General features: G+C 38.4%; 1 protein-coding gene and 1 long non-coding RNA gene across 3 annotated transcripts in view; one reads left to right on the top strand and one right to left on the bottom strand.

The window, feature by feature from the left end:
- Positions 1 to 26,299, top strand: part of LOC120773841 — a 306,574-nt gene that overhangs the window by 80,739 nt on the left and 199,536 nt on the right. The gene's annotated exons all lie outside the window — the stretch shown is intronic.
- LOC120773840 (LIM/homeobox protein Lhx1) overlaps positions 23,540 to 26,299 on the bottom strand; it is a 162,830-nt gene continuing 160,070 nt past the window's right edge. For both annotated transcript variants that reach the window (XM_040102969.1, XM_040102970.1), the window contains exon 7: positions 23,540 to 25,275. In XM_040102969.1, the coding sequence (XP_039958903.1) occupies positions 24,968 to 25,275 (308 nt within the window). In that variant the 3' untranslated portion in view covers positions 23,540 to 24,967. The remainder of the gene's footprint in view (positions 25,276 to 26,299) is intronic.

Below are 26,299 nucleotides of genomic sequence, written 5' to 3'. Positions count from 1 at the left end.
TCGATCTGGTTTTGAACTTTTTGATGCGGAGACATGCAAGTAGCTTGATAAATTTTCTTGTATCGGAATCTTGTACTACAGACAACCATATTTCGGGCCTCAACTCATTTGGAAAGGCAGGATTTTCCAACTGTTGTACCAATGATGCCTTCTTTGCCCACTCAGGCGTTAAAATCGCTAAGGACAATTTTTACATCGTGATGGGGGCAGTTATAAGCACGCTCCAGCTGTCCATAAAATACATCTTTGGTCATATCGTCTTTCTCTCCCGCTGGGGCGTGAGGTTAACTCTGTGTTATTTTGAAAAATTTTGCTCTGAGGCGGATTGTGGCTAGACGTTCATCCAAGACTCGACGACAGAGACTTTCTCCCACAACAAATTTGCGCTCCTTGATATGGCCGCTGTAGTAAATGTCACTAGGGCCTACTCGTCTCAGTTCTTGTTCCGTCCATCACATTTCTTAGACGGCGGTGATGTCAGCCTTTACTTTTACGAGGACATCAACCAGCTGGGCATGGACACCTTGCTAATTACGGAACCGAACATTTCAGGGCATGCCCTTAAATCATAATCCTTATTACATTATTTACACAGCAGAGACATCTCGATACATTTGATGTGTTATAATTTTTAAAAGTTACTTCTAGTTTATATTTTCATAAACTTCAAATAAACAAATTAAATTTGCCCAAAAAATTTTAAATCTCTTAAACAACCAACACCAAATTGCCTATCTTAAAAAATTAACCGTTATTGCTGCTGTTGCAGCAACGGTGATGGAAATTTTTGCAATGCAATTTCATGGCAAGTCATTTGATTATCCTTAAAACCTACACAGCCGAAGGGCGTGTCAGAGAGGTGTAGGCGGCAGATTTTGCGACGCTTAAGAGCAGGCTGAGGGCCGAAGGTCTCATCGGACGCAAAGGATGTCAAGCAAGGATAGCTGCTGGGTGGCAAAAAATGTAAAATAAAATAAAATAAATTGCTGTCGCCTCAATCGAAAACAAGTCAGCGACACTCAGACATGTCAGACACTTCGCTGCAATAATAACAAGAACAGCAGAATATATCAACATTGTATACATATCACAAAGTACATACCTATGTATATACATATGTGTGTATGTATAATAGCACACACTTGAATGCAAAATATTTATACAAAAACTGTCAATATGGCCGAGAATTTGATTTCGACGTTGGTGCCGACACCGACACGACTTCATCGATGCCCGAGTCGTGGCAAGAGCAAGTGCAACAGCAGCAGAGTCAATAAGCATGCAATTTAAAAAGCAATAACAACAACAACATTGATCTTTAAAATGATGCAGGAGGAAGCAACACAAACATACATACATATACATATGTAAAACCCTTGTTGTATGTACATACATGCAAATGCTGCATGCAACAAGTGTTTGCAACAGCACATTGACTACTTTCTGTTGCAAGTTGGCAATCATGTTGAAGTCTTCAACTTTTGCTGATGTTTGCCATCTTTATTGCTGTTGTTACTGTTGCTGTTGCTGTTGCCGGCGACGGCTTTGATGGATCATTTGCATTAAATAAGATGAAATTCAGTGGCAGAACGAAAACGTAAATGTAAATGAAATGAAGCGCATCAACAACGACAACAGCAACTACGATTATCACGCCAGCATATATAATAATACAAGAATAACAAATAAGGAGGCGATGTGTTCGGGTGCAGCCCAAAACTTTAAATATTCTCGCAATTTGTTATATAAAAAAATGGTGTCTATCAATTTTTGTGAATTGTCGGACGAATCCGAAAATGTATTGCAATCAACCCGAAGGTTGGTCCAGTAATCAGGGAAAAGAGATTTTCTACTAAAAAACTTCTCAGAAAGTTCTCTCAGTATTATTCGAGTGCACCTCAAACACGATGGTCAAGCCAGGATTGACGGTCCACAAGATTTTCCTATAGATTTATTAGTGTTGGCAGGAATTCATCTACTATGATCTGGTGTAATTCAACCAAAATTCAAATTTGAGCATGTACTTTCAAGAATTGGACTGTTGACAGGTAGCAATACACCAGAAGCAGGCAACTTGGGCCATTAGAAATGCAAATGTGTTTCATAAAGACAACGTCAGACCACACACATCGAAAGTGACTCGGAAAAAGTTTCGAGTGATTGGTTGGAAGTTTCTCAAGCTTTCACCTTATAATCCGGTCCTGGTACCAAATGGTTACTACTCGTTAATATATTGGTATTATTATATATTTGCTTCGGGCCTGCCTTATCCATTCTGGAAAAAGCAGAACTAACGGCGCGGGTGTTGAGACCAATAATATCAATATCATTTGCGTACGCCAGTAGCCGTACACCTATAGAAGATGGTACCATTTCTGTCTAGTTCTGCAGCTCGAATTATTTTCTCCTACAGTATATTTGAAGGAGTCGCCTTTTCTGAAATTCCGTATGGTATCGAGCGGCTCGGAGAGGCCATTAGCCTCGAACCTGACGGAGTTTTTGGTATTGCTCAACGTCAGTTTACACAGTTGTATTAGTTTTGCGGGGATACTAAATTCAGATGTGGGCGACATAATGGCGGCTCATTTTCGTGTTGTCAAAAACAGCTTTGAAATCGACGAACACGTTTGCAGGGGTCATCATCATAAAAGGGGTCTCTCGTCCGAGGCTGTTTTCTTCTTTTCATTGGTAGTGTTTTTTACATGACGGGTCCCAAACCCAGCACAAAACCCTGTGGATGGAATATGTTGCCTTTCACTTTAGCTCGCCTTCAGACGGATGTTTTTGGCTACCCAGAGGATACTTGGTCTAGGACAGAATTGACTGCTTGAACCATATGTATGTAAAAGAATCGTTTCTGGCCACTCCCAAGTGAATGGCGCTCAGAGAACTTTCCTTACTTGCGTGAACTTCTACACATGGCTTCCCCTTCCATGCCTGAATCCTTTTGTGTTAATATAGTATTAATTGGGAACTAAATTAATGGAGCAGTAAGTGTCGTAGTGGTCCGAGTTCAAATACCGACCTAATATTTCATGTTGCTTTATTAATTTGTGGTTCCTCTTGTATAGATCCTGTCGAAGAAAATCTTAAATCCAGCTTTCTTGCTTAAGAAACATTGTACGGGCTGTTTTAGGAATCCGCGCTTTTTTCGGAACTTAACCTTTTAAAATTAATGTTTTAGTACAGGTATTGTGCTTAAATTTGTCTAGCAAAAAATTGCACCTTAATAAAAACATATAGTACACTTACTACCAATATATTCATTATATGTAATTATTTATGCTGAACACCCTGAAAATCATCAAGCATCGATGAAACTCATAAGTCTGTGATGTGCAAGAATTTCCCTTTAAAAATTGAGCGCCTCCAACAAACTGCTGCGCTTCTTAACCACCAGCGCCCCACGAATGGAGTGTGCCATCAAAACTGTCTGCCAACTTCTCGATGCATCAATGAAAGGTAACGGTGAAGGGAAACTTAAGAAAATTATCTTGTAATTATGCGCAACGACATTAATTTCATCAACTGCAGCCGTGTGGCCAGATTGTTGCAGTAAGCCAGCCACTGCGCCAGTGCCATCAGCAACAACAGCATTCCGGGTGGCGGCAAGACGTTGCGGCCTTTGGCCGATTTATAGATGGAAATGCATGTGCTGGTAGGCTCTGGCTGCTGCTATGCGGGCCAATGCTATGTTGATAGCTGTCTCTCATCGCTCATCAAGCATTTTGCCAGTGTTTATATATTTGTATGTCGGCGCTTGTATTGCTTCGTTGCGAACGGTTAACCGAATTAAATGTTGAGTAACCGAAAATAATTGCGATTTCATCACCGAAATTCTTGTAGTGACATGGAGCATTCAATCAATTTACGACATGTAACTGCTGGAATGAATTTTTCAGTAACGGCAAGTATATACAGCAGCATATACTGCCCATACATACCCCTTTTATTGTTTGTTGGGATTTTGGTGTTTTGCTTACAGCGATTTGTTTATCTGATCGGCTACTTGCTTTCTTAATAACTCGCGAATGAGCTCGTTAGCTTTTCGGAGTGCAAGAAATATTGCTAATTATTTCTTACTTTCATACAGCTGTTGCAACATACAATTGAATTATCTGTTGTTTTATATTTTTATTCTTTTTTTTTAATTTTTGATTCCAAAAAAATTTTAATTCTAATTTTTTTTTATTTTTTATATATTTTTCATTTTAGGTGAGTCTAAATTGAATGCAAATTTAACGCTGTTTTTTCATTAAAAAGTGTTTGCATGTAAGTTCATTTTATTTACTTATTATTAACTATAAAAAAATACTTTATGTATATTTCGTCCTTAATTTTCGAATTAAATCCTAACGAATTTTGTTTAGTTTGCTGAATATAAACTGATCTTATATTTTCCTAATTATATATTGTTGTTTTTTTGCTAGAACCCCAACAAAGTCGGTCTTAGAAATATACAGTTATATTTAGGTTATATTTGTTATATGCATAATGTATTAGTTCAAACCATTTTCATTTTAAGATGGATATACTAAAAGCTTTGCATATAAATACTATAAACCGTAGATATATATATTTTCTTAAGCTAGTAGAGTCTGTTTGGATAAATTATATGTTAGTTAGATCTCAATCTATTTCGCGGTGGCTCCAGATCATATCGGTTAATATTTCATGTTCTAAGCGTTTCTTCGACAAGTGTAGAGTAAGAGTAAAATCGTAGATTAGGAGTCTTAAAACAGATCATTGCCAACTTTCAGCCACGTCACTCACTAGATTTGGCTCCTTTTGAATTTTTTCTGATTTCGAAACTCAAATGCTTGTTTGTTGAATCAGCCTTGAGGGAAAAAACATTATAGCCATTAAATAACAGGAAATATGATTCCATTCAAAACGTATGGCAAGAGTCAGGTAAATTAGATAGTTCATTGACCGGATAGTTAGACAAGGTTAGCTTTGAAAATTTAAAAATTGTGTATAATAAAAATGGAAAACGTTTCTGCTTTTATAGTTTAGATTTAATCTAAACTAGAATGTTTATAGGGTTAGTATACTTATTGAATACATCATGACAAGATCTTTCAAGAAGATAGGATTATGATTTCTAATTAATCGTGGTTGTTCCTAAGCAAGCTATATTCATCCTATTGTATTATGTTTCGATGATGGATTTGTTTCTGAATGCCTCTCTCTTCGAAGGTGGTTAAGCTTCTGGGGATCTCTTTCGCAAGTGGCGAAGAAATGTGTTTATGGGGCAACATATGTTTTCTTGTTTTTTTATTTTTATTTTAATCTCAGTATTCACCTTCATACACTCTGTAACTAAACGATTTCTTCTCGAATTTTGAAATAATGTATACACCTATTTTGCCAATACATATAAGACTTCGGCCTAATGGAATTTTGACTAAACATAAATGTTAACTGTACTCTTTGGTTTGTCATTCCAAAATATAAAGCTGTAACGAAATCGTGTCGCAAATGTAATTAATTAATTATTTTTTGTGAAATGACGGAGATAGTAGTAGTATAATATTGTCCATATGACCCGGTTAATTTTGATTTTTGACAAAATGGCGGCTTTCCAAATAAGACCTTTTTTGTGAAAAGATTTATATTTCGAAATAATTATCAAAAATCTTCTTCCTTCGATCATTAACTAACAGATATATCAACGAATTGTCGTGTGGAATTTTCAAGTCAAATGGTTGAGCCGTTTCGGATAAATTTTCCTCACCGACTCTGAAAACAGAGTTTTGGCAGCCTTGTACACTAAGTTCGAAAATTGTGACAAATAGGCTCATAAATATTATTCAGAAACTGTTTGCGTTATCAACTTCAAAATATTCTCAATTATGATGGGTGATCCAAGTAGAGGTACTTTTTTCAACAGCCTTTTTTTTTGACAAATCACGCGTGAGCCATGTTAAGTTGTCATGTTATTTTTGTTCAGTATTGTTTGGCATTTCATCATTGAAAGACTTACGCCTAAACAACGTTTACAAATCGTTAAACTTTATTACGAAAACTCACGTTCTGTAAATAATGTGTTTCGCATGTTTTGCTCAACTTATGGTTAACATAATTGGCATACTGAACGTTCAATTCGCAACACCATCATCCATCTTGAAGCCCAGCATTCATTATTGCAGTAAATAAAATATACCAACCGCATCTGAGAGTGTACACGAATACCGCGTGGTCGATTCGGCGACGTTTGCAGCAACTCGAACTGACATATGGAACGACTTGGGGCATTATACCTCAAAATCATAAATTGAAATCGTACAAAATACAGCTTGTTCAAGGGCTGATGCTGTTCGACCCTCCTAGGCGACATCGCTTCGCTCTACGAGCTCTTGAAAAGTTCCAAGAAGATCTGACGTTTTCTAGCCATATTTTGTTCAGCAATGACGTCCATTTCTGGCTCAATGCGTATGTAAACATAGTATATTTCGGACGAAGACCAACCTGAGGAGGTTCAAGAGCCGACTTCAATTATCTCGCCGTGATAACCGACTATTTGATGCACGAAATTGAAGGTCGTAATCTCGGCGACTTTTGGATTCAACAAGACCCCATTTTCCACACTTCGATTCAGGTCTTGGAGCAAAACATCCCCAGTTAACAGTCGAAATGCTCGAACGAGTTATCTAAAATCGGACTCAAAGGGTGAGCCATATGTGACTCAGCCAACATTTGAAAGCTATAATTTGAAAAAAATAAATGCGAAAGGATGTTCCCCGAATGCAGTTGCAGTTGTAAGGAACTTCGAAAGGGATCACCCTTTATAATATTATATCAAACTTTAGAAAAATTCCTAAAAATTACAACTATTTTAATTAAGAATTTTATAAGTTGTAATCAATTTAAATTTTAAAATCCGGGTCATGTAGTGCACGGCATTTGATTCCCTTATACTATTTCGATCGTGAATCCTAATATTAGTATGGTGCGATACCTTAGTTTCTTTCAAATTTTTCAAGAGTTTTTGTTCTTTACAAAAATCCAGTTCATCCCGCATTCTCTTATGATCTGTGTTGTCGGCTACATAGAGCAAGTGGCTCAAAACTGGAAAATTCGGAAGAGAACCTTAAATCAACCATCCTAATCGAGGCTTCAATTTCAATACGCATTTATTGAATTTTTTTATTTTTAAAGTCTTATTTATGCTCTTCTGAAGTTTTCAGTTCTTTGAAGAACATATGAAGATATCTTTAAATTTCGTTATGAGCTTATATTGGTATTGTTTACTGAACTGTATATTATTAAAAACAGTGTAAAGCATAAAATACAAAACACTTGAAAGCTCTTAGTTTTCGTTGAAATTCTTAGTTTCCGCGAATTTCTTCCTCTTCTTCTGATTAAAGCAAAACACATACGCGTCTGCATACAGCTAGTATACAGTAGTGTGATTATATATTAACGACAGTCAGCGTATGCAAGCGTAAATAATTTAATAAATTACATTACGTTACGCCTTAATGTTACGCATCGGAGTTGTGAAAGTACCATAAATGGGGGGAAACACAAACATACATATATACAAAGGCACATAGGTTTATAAGTGGGCCAAAGCGTTCATTGTGGGCTGGCATAAGTTTCCTTAGCTGTTGTGGCAACAAAGCAGTGTCATTGTGTAGATTTCCAGCTAAATATTACTTTATGTATGTATGTACATACATATGTATGTGTCTACTTCAGTATAATACTTTTTGTTCAATACGCCAATATTTAATGTGAATTTTCCTTGCAGCTTTGCATCATAATTTTTCCTCCGCCGCAATTCGTCTGCCATTCCATCATCTGAATGGATATACATATTTCATCTACGTTTTCGCTGGAAAATGATGCTTTAACATAACACATTACATGTTCAGTATGTATAGTATATACATACATATATTACCTTGCTATCCGAGTCCATAAACCTCCGGTTTTGCTATTCATTTATTTATCTCAGTTTTCTCTTTATTTCACATTGTCTTTATTTTCCATTACTTTTGCCGATAAACCGCATTAATTTCTTGCCTAACAATTTTAGTCTGCGCTCTCTTCACATAGCTGTGCTTCATATTAATTGTCAATATTAAGTAACTACAGTTATATACATATACATATATATTTTTGTAGCATACCCTTGGTAGTCAAGTAATTTTTGGGGTTCATATTATACTATTAGGCGCACAATCACAGTTCATTTCGGTGGTGTATTATTATTCTTATGTTGTTGTAACATTTATTACGTCTTCGATACAATTAATTTCCGTTCGTAATTTTCTTTATCATTCCGAACATTTTATTTGTGTTATGAAATATGAAATTTTTGGAAATTTGCGTACTTTGCAGAAAATACTTCTGAATTTATTTGTGTGAGGTATATAAATAGACCGCAATTTTGAGTCTTTATTAGTACATGAATTCGTAAATAATTTGGTTAGTATCGGTCTGCAGAAATGAGGGCAATAAAATTTCTGATTGGCGCTAATTTTGATTTTGCTGCTATATTTCTGAAGTAATTGCTATTACAATGCCATAAATATGTATGATTTACCAGATTTGCCAGTTCTTGCTAAGGTTAAGTTAAGTTGGTGTGGGATGTTAGGCAAAAGAAAGTTAAATTTAGAGACTAATAGTGATACTCATTTTCTCCCCTTTTCACTTTTTGCTACTGAAAATATTAAGAGTTTACTAACAAGATGAAAGTTCGCTTGAGAGAAAAATTAATTAATACTCGAAGGCTTGATAACCAATCGACGTTGGAGATACCGTACAATTAGCGTTCAGTAAGAATCCACAAGCAAACTATAGTTCATATTATGGCTGCACTGAAAAAATCTCGAACAAGGATGGGTTTTGTACAAAAACTCTTGAAATAACTGTAAACTCAGTCACTCTCCATCCACATTCAAACTATAGCTCACTTTATCCGAGGTTAGGTTTTGAACAAAAACTTTTGGAATAACTCTAACTTTTCAGTCACTCTCCAAATACTCTTTGGTACCACTTAGGTACCATAAATACTCCGTTATTTTTCTACATACTATATACTAAGAAAACTTGTTGAGAAAGGTTGTCTCCAGAGAACCACTTACAGTTCTACCTTTTTTGTACAAAAGAATCTTACGGAATTTAGATTGCAATGCCCTTAGACAGTCGTAATATCTCAATGAAAGTAGATATTGTTAATTGCGTCCTGGCAGTACAAGTCTTCTACAACAGCTTCGAATACTGTGTAGTAAGACCTTGATTAAAGAGTGGTGAGGTAAGGTGAAGAGTTATATCACTGTGATTTCATACTGTGAACAATTTTCGAGTGGAGATTTGAGAGAAATATAATAGTCCGTTCCTTTTACATCAACCCGACTGTCGAAGGAACGGAACAACAAATATTGTTCTATGAATTGTCAAGAACGCCGCCATACTAGTTTTATCAGCACCGAATATATACTTTTTGCCACAATCCCAACAAAGTCAGTCTTAAAAATACTTTTATACACTCACTCGGTCAAAGCACAAAGTTACTGGAGTAAACCTCGGATGTCGGGTTTACATACAAGACTGCTGGCCTCGAATCAGGCTCAACGTAAATAAATCCAAATTCTTTAGTTGAATTATGATTTTGTTGCGGTTTCTCTCGTCAAAGGAACGTCAGCGTGACGAGTTTTTCGATTTAGCCATCTTTCTCTGCCCGTCTTTCTGTATAGATGCGGACTTCTTCTTCTTTATTGGCGTAGACACCTCTTACGCGGCTGTAGCCGATTTTATTGGATATTCCAAGTGTAGCCAGGTCCTCCTCCATATGGTATTTCCAACGGAGTGGAGGACTTTCAGAGCTGGAATGTTATCATCCATTCGAACGACATGACCTGGCCAGCGTAGCCGCAGTCTCGCAACGGCGAATAGCCAATGCGCAAAGAACCATAAATCTTCCGTAGAACCTTTCTCTCGAAAACTCGTAACGTCGACTCATCACATGTTGCCTTCGTCCATGCCTCTGCACCTTATAGTAGGACGGGAATAATGAGTAACTTATAGAGTTTGGTCTTTGTTCGTCGAGAGAGTACTTTCCTGCTCAAGTGTCTACTCAGTCCAAAGTAGCACCTGTTGGCAACCTCGAATTATTTTCTCCAGCGATAGATTGAAGAAGACGCACGATAGAGAGTCGCCTTGTCTGAAACCTCGTTTGGTATCGAACGGCTCGGAGAGGTCCTTTCCGATTCTGACGGAGCTTTTAGTATTGCTCAACCTCAATTTACACAGCCGTATTAGTTTAGCGGGGATACCAGATTCCGATATATTGCATTAAGGCATCTCCTTTCCTTGCTGTCAAAAGCAGCTTTGAAATCGATGAAGAGGTGATGTGTGTCGATTCTCTTTTCACAGGTCTTTTCCAAGACTTGGCGCATGGTGAATATCTGGTCAGTTGTTGATTTTCCAGGCCCAAAACCACACTTATAAGGTCTAATTAGGTTTTTGACGGTGGGCTTTAATCTGTCACACAATATGCTCGATAGAGACAGGGCATTCTTTACAAAGGAGCTGGTGGCTGCTCCTCATCAGTTCTTCGTCGCCGTATTTGAATAGCTCAAACTTCTTCACGCGGTCGGGCAGTGGACCGTCCGCTCCAGTGTCATCTATTGGGGAATCGGATTCACCATCTCCTGGTGTTATGCTTTCACGATCATTGAGCCGCCTAAGAAGTGTTCCCTCCATAATCTTAGTATGCTCTGGCCATCAGTCACAAGATCACTTCTTGGGATTTTACAAGAGTAAGCTCCGGACTTGAAACCTTCTGTCAATCGCCGCATCTTTTCGTAGAATTTTCGAGCATTACCCCTGTTACCTCTTGTTTCCCCCTTCAACTCACGGTATCTGCCCCATCCCGCACGTGTTGCGGACGATACTGTGAGGTAGGCAGTATGTTTTCTCTCCATTGCGACATGGCACTCCTCATCCTACCAGCTGTTCCTTTGTCTTTTCCGAAAACCACATGCGGACTGGTGCCTCAGTTTTGAGATATTGTTCAGAAATTTTGCACACAGCCTTTCCTTCCCAAGAAGCTGCTCATTCTTCAGAAACACCTATATCGGTTTACTATATCATATAGATGCCATACTAAACGGCTGAGCCAAATCAAGGCTTTGTATGACAATCTTTTTTATTTGACGAGATATACATATTCTCGGAATTCAGCATAAAATATTGCCGAAGACAATGCTAAAAGCTCCGAACATCCTGTTTCTGCGTTCAAACTGACCGATCGAATTCAAAAAGATCTTATATATCCTTCTAAACCATAAGAAATGAATCTGTGAAGTGAAGCGCAGCTAAAGTTAACGTTCTTTCTTCTTCTTTTTATTTTGTTTTATTAAAATTTATTTCATATATAATTTTATATTAAATGGTATTTTCTACGTTTTTAACACGTTTATTTAATACCCAAACCCAACCCAAGCTCTCTAGGTCAATAGCCTCTAGTAAACTGTGGCGAACTCCAGGAAACGACCCATCAATTTCACTGACAGATAGTTAACAACCGCAAAATCTTACATGCTACTCCTTGTCCAATTGGTCAAATCCGTCCACCTTCAACTTCTCAAGTCCGCAGCTTAGAGCTCCCCTACGAATTACTAACTTTGCCCAACAAGCGCGCAATAATGCGAGCGTTTACATATGTTTGTAGGTATGTATGTATGTGTTTGCGGTCGCCAACGTTGAAGCGCATAAAAAGTAACAAATTTTCCGCAAAAGCGCTGTCAAAAACTTGCGTCGAGGTGTCAAACTGACAAACGTTAATGCCGCGTGCAACAGACCGAATTGCTAACTGGACGTTTCTCCATTTAATTAAATATGTGTGTCGTTAGCAAATACCTAGAACTGCTGAAGCAACTACAATAGACTTGATAGCTGACAGCCGGCGCAGTGGGGGTTGTGGAATGCAACTTGCAGCGACTGCAGTAGTGACAGTGACAGTGACAGTAGTGGTGAGCAAATCCGTTTGCGTTTAGTCCGTTAGTTCGTTTTGCGGTTATTCCCCACACGCATACAAACGCGTAATTTCACACACGCTGCACAGGAGCGCGCACGCTGACGCGGTCACTTAAAAACAGATATTGACAGCGCACGCTTTCGATTTCACATATTCTTGGCAGTTGTTGTTTTTGTTGTTTGCTACCTATAATTACCACATATTACGACCATCAAATATTAACACATACGCTTTTGGAATGGCGGCTTGCTTGCGTTCGCGCGCTCTACCTGTGCTTCACGTGACGCGCGCTTCTGCTGTTACGTGACGCGGTCAGCGCTGACCGCCTACCGCGCGGCGGGGAAAGGTGCCACATCGACAACCGTGATGAGTATTGCGTGATAGTGCCTGAGCATGCAACGTCATGGAAAAATGCTGAAACTTGAAATGCCGCCAGCAATGTCAACGGTAGCCGCAGCGGCAGCTAAAGGCCCTGTGCCAACGCGGTGACTCGCGCGTCCGCTAAATATGGTATACATTTTGTACTTTCGCGTGCCGCCGCGCGCAGTTTAGTGTTACTAGCGCTCAGCGCGCAAATCATTTCGTGTCACTCATTCGACGTTGTCCCAAAAAAAAAACAAAACTAATTCATTTCACTAGCGTCCGTGTTACGCTTCGTGCGGCCGTGCGTCACAGCAACGCCGCGCTTCTGATTGCATTCGAACAACTGCAGCGCGCCACCTCTGCCACTACTCTTCTAGTGCCATTCTTTAGTCACTTTTCGTTTGTTTCAGTCCACCATTGCCCAGTCGTCCGCTTCCTTCGCATTGCGTGTTGCACGTCCTGACTTGCTTGCTATTTGTTGGCGTGTCTCTAATCGTTTGCTTTGACTTCATTGTTTGTTTTATCTCTGTCCTCACACATTCGAGTAATTGTTTATTGTTGTTATCTTTTGTAACGCTCATTAAAATTATTGTTTCACCACATTATTATCACGAATACTCGGAATGTTTTTTAGTTTTATTTTCAATCCTTTCCTTACTCAGGCTATGCTTCTGAAGGAAGTGGTTAGTAAAAAGAGTTGTTGTTAATTGAATAAAATTTTGTACAAATTATATGAAATTGAGTTATTATCCCGTTAATTGTGTGCCTGTGCGGTAGAAAATCGTAATAGGGAAGGCCTAAGACTGAGAAATAATTAGTCAGACGGTAGTCTTTTAAAAGTTATAAAAAAATTTTGAGATTCATGTTTAAATTACTTTTTTGTCCAGTTTTTTCATGCTGTAACAAGTGGGGTATAAGGTTCGTCTCTCGTTTGGAAAATGGCCAAATATTCTAACGGTTTTATAGCTTTTCGATCCAATTGTCCCATTAGTTTCTACTTGTGTTTGCTCTTAATCGTCGCTTATTTTTATACAGCGAATATTGAAAGCCTGAGATCACAAAAATTGCTGGGAGTGAGATCCGACAAACACCGTGGAGGTGGAAGCAATTTGAAATCTTATCCAACTCATGTGATACTATGGTCGTTTTCATTAACTTGTGACACGGCGACTCAGCTTTTTTTTTAAAGCCTTTATATACCCAAATTTTCATAAACGATATAACTAACATGTGCCTTAGTAGTATTAGTCTGGACTAGTCAGAAGCATTTAACAATGCCCCAAGGCAAAAAGTGATATGGCAAAGTTGTAGGTAATGAAAAGATCTACAACTTTGGTTGTGACATGTAGAAAATTTAAATATCAAAGTCTTTGGTCTTTTTATTTTTATAGTTTTATATTTTACAAAAAAAAGAATCTTTCAAGAAATTGGGTGTCAACTTGCCTTCTTATGTCCCAGACAAACTGTCCAAAACGCCCAAAAGGAAATATTATATGAATAATATATGATTATTTATCACCGTGACGAGCCGAGTCGATTTAGCCATGTCCGTCTGTCTGCCCGTCCTTTTGCCCATCTGATTGCGAACTTGTTCCTCAGTTTTTGAGATCTTGACCAAAAATGCTTATACGCCCTTTTCTCACCCAGAAGCAGTTCATTTGTCGGAATAATCGAAATCAATTGCTTGTATGGAAAGTCTTTTCATTTGACAAGATATCTTCATGTAATTTGGTTTGTATGTAGAAATGGTTCAGATCTGACCACTATAGCATAAAGCTACCATATAAACTGACCGATTAAAACCAAGTTGTTCTCATACATTTATATATTATTAATTTATATATTTATTTATGCTGTAAAAGGTGTACATTTGCAGCCAAAGCTCAAGAAGTTTCTTGTTTTTATTTAGCATATTTTGGATAAAACTTTAATTTGACCCTAAATCAGAAATACCGTAATTTTCAAAAACTCTTCAATAAAATTCTCAGTTGAATTTTTCAGATTGTTTTGATCGAGATTTTGGTGGTATAAAAAATATATAAATCCCTATGGTGAATTTTCTCAGAAAATTCAAAAATAGTCCCCAGAGCGTCAGCTCATTTGATCTATTTCGTTTTAGGGTCATTAAAATTTGTTTGCGGATGTTACCAACCTTAACTACCGCTTTTGAGTATTTTTTATTATCATTGGCTTGTTTCAAGAAACTGTCCATCTGCTAGCCATGTAAATTATTGATGTCAAAGTTAGGTCTAACTTCAAAATATATGCATTTTTTGGGCAAGAATCGCACAAGTTTTCGTTGTTGACCAGCGCTTGTTAAGTTGAGGGGTGGTCCATAGATCAAGGTAGAACAACTAAAACATATTGCTTATTTTTAGTACAACGTATTTTTTTAACTCTAAATAGTGTACATACTTATATTAAAATTGCCATAGAATTTGTAATACTCAGAAGGTATTCTAGTATATCAAACTATATAACAAAATTAACATTACGAGCTAAATAAATCTAGCCGTGTCAGTCTGCCTGTTTAGTATACGCCAATATTCAGTGAACGATCAACACCATATGCTTGTATGCTACGTTTTCTTTTGGTGGCGTCACAATCTCCGAATAGATTGTTCAAATCGGGCCACTATAGTATATAAAGGGTGATTCATTTAAAGGTTCCCTATTTTGTTAAAGAAAAAACACAGAAACTTCAAATTTATTTGGGAATGTTTATTATCATTCGAAAGAACATTCTTTAGCATTTATCTTTTGAAGATTATATCTTTTAAATATTGGCCGCGGCTGGTAACTGATCTTTTGCTTCAAGGCCTGAATCGAAGCGGGATTGTCTACATACACTTTAGACTTTCCACGTGCTCCCAGAAAAAACTCTGACGGTGTGATATCGCGCTATCTTGGTGGCCAATCGACCGGCCCAAAACATGAAATTATCTGCTCACCGAAGTGTTCTCTCAATGAATCCATTGATTGTTGCGATATCTAGGAACTGACGCCGTCTCTTTGAAGCCAAATTCAGGCATCAAATAGTCGGTCATCATGGCCGCCATCGACGGGCACGTTCTCACCGGTATCATTCGTGGGGAAACATGACCGATGATTCCACCGGCTCACAAACTACAACAAACCGTTGTTTTTTTCGGATGAAGTGGCAGCTCTTGAATCTTTTCAGGTCGCTTTTCGTCGCAAATGCGACAATTTTGTTTGCTTACAAACCTACTGAGCCAGAAATAGACATCATCGCTGAACAAAATGTTGGCTCGAAACGTCAGTTTTTTTGTTTTTATCTCCATGTTGAATTCCGTTCCCTTTCTACATGTCATAATTCGCTGAACTAATTCTAAAGATAAATAATTGCGAGTTTCAGTCGTATTGTAAATCGATATTTCGACTTAAATATTAAATACATACATATTATCATTGGACATAAGTAACTGTATGAAAACATACACGCATATGTTCAATTGGCATTATGTGATGACAACAATCGTATGTAATATTTATATTTGTAATCCTTTTTGATCGTTCAACGCCCCAATTCGACAGCTTTGACAGCTACAACAACGACAACAGCTACAATTTGACAATGACAAAGGACACAGCATGAAAACACACACGCACTTGTAAATACACATCGGCAGGACGGACGGTGTTGCCGCATTCGTGCAAAGGGCAAGTGCAAACGACCGACCGACGCAAACGGGGGAGGAGAAGTGATTTTGTTGCTCAGCTGGATTTAATAGTTTTCATGGATTTGATGTCTTTGAAGTAATTTCGTGGTAATGTTCACCACACAGTTGGAAAGCGCGAATGGCCATTCATAACTGTAGCAAATAAATAGGCAATGCAATGTTTTTATTGTTGTTACATTCGCTACTATGCTCGGCTATGCTGTGCGAGGTTATTGCTGCAATTTGTTGCACGTACGATTTGTGTTGGTGTTAGAGTTGCATTTGTTTTGTTGTAGGGTTGTATGTGGCAAACATTAAATTTAATGACCGCTACCGGTGATACGAGTCTGTGCCACGACGCATTACACACATACGCACACGCGCACACACAGACATTCAGCGAAACACGCAAACGCTGCGGAGGATTACGGCAGATGGACGGACAAAAGCGCCGATAAACAGACAATCAAGTGAGCAGACAGACACCGTCAGGCAATTACACATACATACACATACCTGGATGCAACAACAACAATAGCAAACACAACGGTAACAACGAACAAATAGTCATATGGCAGAGCAACTGACTAGCATCGAATTAGTTTAGCGTTGTGCACTCACTCGCAGTTAGGCGGCAGGCAGCGGGAGGCCAGCGGCGAGCGCCGAGCGCCGAACGGTGCAAAATGCACATTTATCAATCACAAATGTGGACACATGGAATCATCATTATCATCAGTCAGTCAGTTTATGGCATGCCGACAGGGCTGGGCTGGGTCGGGCTGGTCCGGGCATAGCAATGCTAGACACGCCGGTGACTGGCAGTCATTTGTGCATCACCGCCAAGCATGAACACCCTTCTGATAGACAAGCAGGAAGGAAGGTAGATGGGCTAGCAGACAGACAACCAGGCATCCCAACCGGATGGCGGCAGACAATTCCACATTTCGGTTGAAAACCAACAATGCTGCTTATTTTGTGGGCTGTAAAGGACACAAATGGTTGAAGTTGGAAATTTTCGGGGAGCAATATGAGTGCACAGTGGTTCATTTTTGATATTTATTAGTGATGTAGAATCGTTTTTTTTTATTTTTTTATTATTGAAGTATTTTCTTATTTGAGGGCACATCTACAAGTGATTGGATGATATAAAGACTATAAGGTTTATTGATTTTTCCTTTTGGCCGGAGCTTCTTGACAGTCACTATCGATGTGCGTGGTCTGCCGGTGTCCTAATGGAACACAATTACTCTCATGTTGGTCGCAACTGTCCGCTTCTGGGCGATTGCTTCTTACAGACGGTCCAATTGTCGACTGTACAGGTCCCAATTAAGAGATTGGAGTTGTTGGGAGGCTGCTTTTAGTAAATGATTACCAACCGAGCATATAGCAAAAACCTTCTAGAGGTTCCCATTACTTAATTGATATTTTCGACAATTGGCCTCCCAGACGAGGCTGCATTTTTGACGCCAAAATTACCGGAAAGAAATTCAAATTGTGCGTGGTTGGCTGTTACAGAATCAGGACCATAAGTTTAGGTTAGATTATATAGGCCGGCTGTCACGCCATACCATATTGGTCCTTAGTAATGCCAGATAGAGGTACATTTACACATTTAATTTGAGCAAGAGTATTCGGAATACAGGACGTCAACGGTTTTTGCGTAGTTTAAGAACGACTTGATGTCTAATGTTGCTACTTCATCCAGTCCTTGGAATGCTAGACAGAATCATAGAGAGTATTTTAGCGTCTATCTTAAACGTACTTCCCTACACCTTCTGCATATGTATATCGTCGTTACCTTTATCGGCACGCATGTGATACCAGTTGATTGTGACTTGTCATGAGACCAACAACCGTCCTACAGTCCTTTCAGGACGTTGTGAGTACAAAGCATTCGTGTAAACCTTCGGGAATCTTGCACAAGTTCTTGGCAATCCTGCATGTCCTTAAGGCATTCCATCTCGTCCTGATCCGTCTGTCAACAGGGTTTCGAAATTTCATTAGATATTGTTTTTAGTGACTTCCGCATTTTCTGTTGTGGTTCGGTAACCAAACGGATGGTACTTTTGGCAATCTCATCAGTTATTTCGTTTTCCGTTATTCTTTTGTGGCTTGGAACCCTGTATATATGCAGCCGCTTTCCGGCAGCCACTACATCTATTGCCTTCTTGGTTCTTAGGACATTCTCTGACGCAGTGCGATGGGAGATTTTGTAAACAAAACTTTCCGAGAATCCCTTTTAGTACGAAGACTTAGCTTCATAACGCCATGTGGCGAAATCCGATGGCCCTTATATCAATCTATTTGGAAAAGTTTTGAAGAACTTTATTCCTTTTGCGAATCAAGAAAAATATCCTTGTATGATTTTGTTTTGAATACGGATTTCTAAATTAAATATTTGTGGAACGTTCTTTCATCGAATCCTCTTTCTGGTACTTTGAAACTTTTTACATCACAAATAAAAGAAGAAGATCGGAAAAATATTTGGAATTACTCAAACACCTAGAATATAATTCTTTTAAAGACTACTATGTTTTTTACTCTGTTAAATAATTTTCACAAAACGAAGAGATGATTGATGAGCACCACTGTGAAATTTACCGAAAATCCTCAGATTGAAGGACGAAATGCTGATAGGGGTTGGAGGGGTGTGATTTAAATGGAAATCACGGAAGTGTGTGTGTGTCGACATGCATTCACGTATGCGTCTGAATGTATGTCTGCATGTGTGTTGTTCGAGTGCGTGTTCAACAACACGAATTATGTGCAATCGGAACAATGGAATGTGACGACCCAACGAGCCAACGCAAGGACCCACAACACAACAGCAAAGCGGCCATCAGAAACATGACAACAACAACAACAACATCTTCAACTACAACAATAGCAAAGATGCTAACAGCACTAGGGAGCATAAACACGAGTGCCAACAACAAATAACAACATTGATGAAAGTTCCAACATGAATGCGAACAACACTCGGCCGATCCACAAGTGACACATGAGCGCCTCTAAGCACACACGCACACACATACAAGCATACCAGGGTATTGACTCCTCCTGTTGGCAGCAAAGCAATGTTTGCTGTGCCTCGCTGGTCCGCTTCATCCAGTCAAAGGTTTTGTTGCACGCTGCCTGACCCACAGCCTGTGCGTCTGTCCGTCCGAGCAGCGAGTGGACAATGAGACTGCGAAACGGACGCTGAATGGCTGCTTTGCTGCTTCGAGCAGATTGACAGGCTGCGCATTGCGAGCGGTGCGATGGTGATAACGGCCGGCACAAGGACATGCTGCATTCGGCTTTTGTTATTTGTGATAGAGACATAAGCGTCGCATGCAACGCTGCAACGGTGTAACATGCAACAGCAGCATTTGAAGGGGCTTCGCCTTTGAAGTACATCCAAAATGTACACATATGTTAGATGAACTTCGCGTCACAGCAACACATGCACACTGGTGCTTTTGTGGCACCATGTGGCAACATTGACATTGCGGGTGGACATGCGAGCGCCATTTGAAAGCGTTTCGATTTGTGTTGCATGTCGTTTTGATGCACATCTCAGTGTAGCGACCGTGAACTGGAACTATGGTCAGGCGTGGTCTTTTGTCCGTGTGCGTATGTGTGTGTAGGTGACCATTGCATAGCAATTGCGTGCAAGCGCACAGGTTTGCCATTTAATGGCTGCTGCATTGGGCACACGACCACATACGAATGTTCAGCATATTCAGTATTGGCGTTTGTTCCGGTGTTGCATATGTGGCAAGCGCTTGGAAGTGTGCCTTTTGTGTTGCTTAGGGTGTATTGTATTCATCCCACCTCGTTCTCACTTCTGAAATGATAAATATAGTAAAAATATTGTATATATAGCATATAGTTTGAATTGACTAGTCCGAGTCAAATTTGATCATATGCATCGTTTTTTTGACACATTTGTCCTTAAGAAAACCATAACGATTTGCTTTATCCTGTATTGCCATTGCACAAATTTCATCAATTATCCGTCCTCCTCTATCTTTCGCTTTATACACATTCGCTTTAAACAATATTTTATTCCACAAACGTTTCTCATTTGTCTTTGATGCCGCAAGTATGAATGAAGCTTGGTTTGGAGACCACATGTGAAGGCGTTTAACTTTTCCCACATCGTTTTCACACCTTCAATTTCACTTTTCTTTTTCTGTTGTATATTTGTTCCAAATAAATGATTGTCTTGTGGGATTCCTCCCAAGTATCATTTCTCATATTTCATTCTGAAAGGTAATGAATGCTTAGCAAAATTGGATGAGAATATGCTTTTACAGCTGATAACGAATCAAAATTTGTCTTCTTTCTGCAATTATTGTGAAATATTGGATGTTTGCAGAGTATAATATTTCGCACACTATCACTAATATTCTTAGCTTCGATTTTTTGATTCGTTGCAAGAGTTTTCCTTTAAATATAGTCGCACAAAGATTTTTTATGGTCTGTTTCGAGAATTTTCCGTGAAATATTTCCATCACTGTTCACTGGAATTTTTTATAAAACTTGTCAAAATTTATCGAATAACTATAAAAGGTTGCCTTTCGTAGCTGCTGTAAACACACACAGTCTGACTTCTTGCAGAAATTTTGCGATAATGAGAAAAAATTATTTGATGGTAACTCTGTTCTTCATTCTAGCCATATAAAAGATACCTCGAGCCAAATGCGAAAGTTTTTAAAACTATAAATTACTGCAATTATATTTTATTTCCTTTGTATTCTAATTTAGTATGCATATAATTTTTTATTTTATTGCGTTAGATTCGGTAATTTTTGGTAAAGTGAAAATAAATTATTCACTGCAAAGTGCTTTAACTCTCCTAGAAACACTTTTATCATCATAACGTGAGTAGGGAATTCTTCTCAAACAGTATGTAGGGTTACGCCTGAGACGTAATAACTTTTCATCTGAAATGGTCACAATCAGTCTAAAACGCCGCCAAGTCCAATTTTCGCGCGATAGACTAAATTTTATCTGTATAAATATTTGTATATATATTTACGCATAAATAAAATCCTTGCCACCAGATAGTGCCAATTTTGCAGTACAATCGTGTAGTACATTATCGTAGACAGCCGAGTCTTACCCGTAGTTATGTTTCGATCGCGAGTTGAAGCGTGTGAGTCAATATACAACGGTGTTTAAATTTTTGTTTTCGGAAGAGAAAACGCACAATGAAATCAAAACGCCCTTCAATGCTGTATATGACGACTATTATTCTTTGATGTGAGATACATTTCAAATTGGCTGGACGTTGGTTATAGATGAGTCATCACCAGGGGCTTCGAAAAAGAACACCACCAAGGATAATATGGCAAAAGGTCTCATATTGGCTGACCGCCGATCGGAAGTACACGAGGGTCTTATAAATATAATACATGAGAAATCTGTGAGAAAGGTGGGTGCCACGTTAATTGACTCCGGACGACAAGCGCAGCCACTTGAGACTACTTCTAAGAAATGTTTAATGGAATTTAAGCAAAATCAAAAGGCGTTTTTTAGTGACAGTCGATTAATCTTGGATCACCAGGTGCAGTGGTATTCACCCGATGAAGTTGCTTCGAAGAAGACTATTTTATTGAACGGAAAGGTGTCTTACCATTTTGTTGGATTTAAATGTGTGATCTTCATTGTTGAACTGGAAAAAGACCAAACTATCATATTTGACCACAGTGACCACTATTGAAAAAATATTTCAAACGAGTTGAAAAGCATTGATGTGTCAAGTTCGATGCACAAAACGCGAAAATTATTGAAAACTGAACAAATTTTTTTGAAAATTTTCGTTTTTCATTTTAAGATAGCTACTTAGCGGACTATCTTCGTTTGTAACAAATTCTGGAATATAGTAATGTTTCTACTTTAACATTTTTGATATCAATTAAAATCCTTTTCGTCTGATTCTATCATACCAGAATATATCCGCACTATTGTTTCAGCTGTTAGTACGAGCGCTATTTGTGTGTTTTATAGTAACATAAAATAGTTATCTCGACCAAAAAATGGAATTAGATCGCGAACATTTTTACGCTATTAACTGCATTTTTATCGAATGAGCGCCGTCAATGACCAGTGTTTATCGATGGTATGGTTTATCCAATCGAACTCGTAGATCACTTCAAGACGATATCGGGGAGGTCGTCCAAAATCAGTTGTTGTTCCGGAAAGTATTGATGATTTGCGCAAAGTGATATTGCAAGATCGTCTTTGACTTATCGTGGGATTTAGAATACGATAACGGTTCTTCGAAACATGTGACAGGAATGTGTGAATCGTGAATTTATACGTATGAGCCCGAAAATAAACCTGAGTTGACTGTATGGATGCTTCAAAAGGAGTCGAATCCGAAAAAAACTGTTCGCGAACGATGCATTTCCAAGGAAATGATTGGCTGCTTGTTTAGAAAAAGTGAACATGTCGTAACCATACTACTAGAACAATACAGAGCAGCACATTCTGAATGGTACACAAGCATTTGCTTCCCAGTTGTCTTTCAGGAAATCAGGAACTCCAACAACCGAAGACGGATCACTCTTCACCACGACAATGCTAGATTTCACACAACGATTGAAATGCAAAGTACAGTTTGACTTTTGAGTACTCAAAACATCAATTTGATGAGGCATTCAACATATAGTCCTAACTTGAGACTGAATAACTTCTTTTTATTCGCGTACGTAAGAGGTCAACGTTTTTCGAAACCTGAAGAGGTGGTTGATACGTTCAGAACGCATGTTTTGGAGATACCTCAAATAGAGTGACAAAAGTGTTTCGAAAGTTGGTTCAAACGCATGCAAAAATATATATGTAGATCTTAATAGAGAATATTTTGATAAATAGTAAAGCGATTTTCCATGATTAAAAGTTGTTTTTGTTCTCTGATCTCGAAATTAAAAGGCAACCTACGCATTTCTGCCTCACTTTTCCTATATCTCGCTGTTTATTTTACTATCTGCCTCGGGGATTAGTTCTGTTTGTGATTTTGTTTCAATTCTGCTTTGATCTATTTTCCTGTGTCTTTTTCAAGGAGAGTTTAGTCACTTTTATGTCCGAAGTTTACTTTATTTAACAGTTTGGCTGATACCCCCTGAAAACAACCGCGATATTCTTTCTCCATTTATTTCCCTTAGCCACGTAGGTTTTAGGTTCTCTGCATACAAGTTTTTGTCTTTCTCTTTTATTTTAAGCAAAATTTAGCTTGCTTTGTATTCGATTTACTTGTTTTCTTATTCTTTGAAGTAAAAACAACCGTTATATTCACATTTTAGTTAACAATTTGTTTATTTGAATTATATGATTTTTTTTGTGTTTTACGTTTTCACTTGTTATTTGTTATCATTCACGACTTTCATATTATTACCGTAATAGTTTTGCTGATAAATATAATATCATATTTATTCATATATGTATATATATTTATTTATTTATAATTACTTACACATTAAGCTAACACTAAATTCTTTATACATTTTACAATACATTTTTTTCATAATAATAAATTTTCCATTTCATACTTCTTCATAGTGGGCCTTGCTCTTTTCACTAGTTTGCTTTTTACTTTTTTTTTTTTTTTTTTAATTCTTCCTGCTTTCTATTCTTCTTCTATATTAATATCAGCATTTTACATGTATGTTTTTGTATATTTAATATTACATAGGTTTCACTATTAGCAATAAATTATACAGCTTACGACTACATAGATAAATAAGATACTCAACGGAAACGCAGAAGGAAGGTGTGATAAATGGAGTGGGGTGCAGTGGAAAGCATAAAAATAGCATACATACATACATACAAACATTCATATAAAATTGGTACTAGCTGTGAGGAGGGGGAGGGGGTTAAAGTTTTTACATCAAAGTTGGGTGCGTTGTTTAACAACAAATTTTTTAGAAAAAGTGGAGAGAGAAACAACAAAAATTACAGGGTGATAAGATATAAAAGCACTAACAACTCATATTGGTGGCGAAGTTTTGTTTTTGTTTTTTTTTTTTGTGGTACATTTTAACAAAAATTTCTTTTGTTGCATATTCAAAGTGGATTCTGGTTTTGCTTGCATTTTACATATTTACTAATTTTATTTAAATATATTTTTATATATATTTAATTTGCTGTTTGATTTTTGTTTTTGGTTTTGTAAGTGCCACAAATTTATGTTTCGGGTATATCGAAAGTTTTTGTTTTTGTTTTTTTTTATACACAAAATACAAATAGGCTTAGCTTAGATGCTTATGTGTGTGTGGGTGTGTGGTTGTGGGGGTAAAGAGCTGTTGTGTTGTTGTTTTTGTATAACTATTAACTTTCGGTAGCGCTTTTTATGTTTGTGCTTTTTTCTAGAAAATAAATTAAATTTATTTTTGGCCATTTTTCGGCTGGCTTTGCACGCACGCTGCTGTGTTGCACCATGGATACTATATATGTATGTGCAACATACATTTTCTTGCTGCCAAATCCAAGTATTCATTCAACAAAGTTTACATTACAGCAATTTTGCTAGAAAGCAAGCCTTTATATACGCGCCGCCATTTTGTTTTGTTTTCTGCTGTTGCGTCGCGTTTAGTAGTTGCCAGCGTGTGCATCACCATTGTTCCAGCAGCTCCAATTGCTCCGGCGGCAGCACTTCTTGCTTCAACTGCAGTGGCTGTTCTTGTTGATGTTGTTGTTGTTGCTGTTCCACTTGCGGTTCATTTGCCAGCAAGATCGCCGCCATCGTTTCGGCTGGCGTCGCTGTTGTGGTTGTAGTGTTGGTGCCTGTTGGTGGTGGTGGTGGTGGCAGCAGCGCTGCTGGCGACGACTGCGACGCCGGCGCCTGTAATTGCAAGTGCGCGTGGTGTTGCTGCTGTTGTTGTTGTTGTTGTGCGCTCAAGGTCTTCAGCAGCAGCAGGCGATTGGCCAATTGTTTTGTATATTACCAAACCAGTCCTTCGTTTTGCATATTCGATGGTTCGCTGAAGTTCGCCGCTGTCAGGAATTCCGGTGATGCTGAGCGCGGGCCGTTCGATTGTTGTGCTTGCTGTTGTTGCTGCTGCTGTTGCACTTGCTGTTGTTGTTGTGCTTGTTGTTGCGCAGCCAGTAGGTGTTCAGGTGGTGGCGGTGGCCCGCCAGCCGATTGTATGCTCATCGGTGGGCCACCAGCTTGACTGAGGAATTGCGATTCGGGCGTGAGACCAAATTCATTCACCATCGGTATGGGGCCGGTGTGATCCATGGGACCGCCTGCAAATGAGCGAAGGGAAAAGTCGGCGTTAGTAAATTTAGTTTTCTGTGTAATATGTATATTAAAGAATTAAGTCTTGAGCTTGAGCTAAAAGTTTGTCGTAATTTTTTTTTGGTAATAATGGATCTTATAAACTTCTTGAGACATAAAGTTTCTATAGTTTTCGTGGTATGAGCTCATCTTAGTGCATTTAAGATTTAACGAAATTCTAATTTCTAGTTAGCCTAGTCTAAATTCTGGTACCGAACTCCAGACCAAATTTCTGAGAAATCGTGAATCTTATAGACTTCTTGGTTTTCAAAGTTGAATCTAATTGCTATTACCGAGCCCTATTTGGACTAAATTTTTGAGATTGATTCAAGTACCGAGCTTCAGTTAGACCAAAATTTTTGAAAAATCGGGTTAATTTAGACAATAAGATTGAGCCGTTTTCATAAGAAGTTATTTCTTCTTCTTCTTTATTGGCGTAGACACCGCCGACGCAGTTATTGCCAAATTTACAACAGCGCGCCAGTTGTTCTTCCAGTAGCCAGGTCCTTCTCCACCTGGTCTTTCCAACGGATTAGAGGTCTTCCTCTTCTTCCTCTGCCTCGCACGGCGGGTACTCCGTCGAATACTCTAAGAGCTGGAGTGTTTTCATCCATTCGAACGACATGATCTAACTAACGTAGCCGCTGTCTCTTAATTCTTCTGAACTATGTCTATGTCGTTATATATCTCGTACAGCTCATCCCAAAGAACCATAAATCTTCCGTAGAATCTTTCTCTCGAAAACTCGTAACGTCGACTCATCAGATGTTGTCATCGTCCATGTCTCTGCGCCATATAGCAGGACATAAATAATGAGGGTATTGTAGAGTTTGGTCTTTGTTCGTCGAGAGAAAACTTTACTTCTCAATTGTCTATTCAGTCCGAAGTAGCGCCTGTTGTTGTTAGAGTTGCTAGGAGAGCTTAAAATGTACATCTTTACGGGATTTTCATCGCAACCGCACCCTTGAACCGGATATTTATAGCAAACATGAT

This window comes from Bactrocera tryoni, chromosome 4 (genome assembly GCF_016617805.1).
Source record: "Bactrocera tryoni isolate S06 chromosome 4, CSIRO_BtryS06_freeze2, whole genome shotgun sequence".
Taxonomy (NCBI): domain Eukaryota; kingdom Metazoa; phylum Arthropoda; class Insecta; order Diptera; family Tephritidae; genus Bactrocera; species Bactrocera tryoni.
This window is presented reverse-complemented; position numbering and strand designations above follow the sequence as displayed.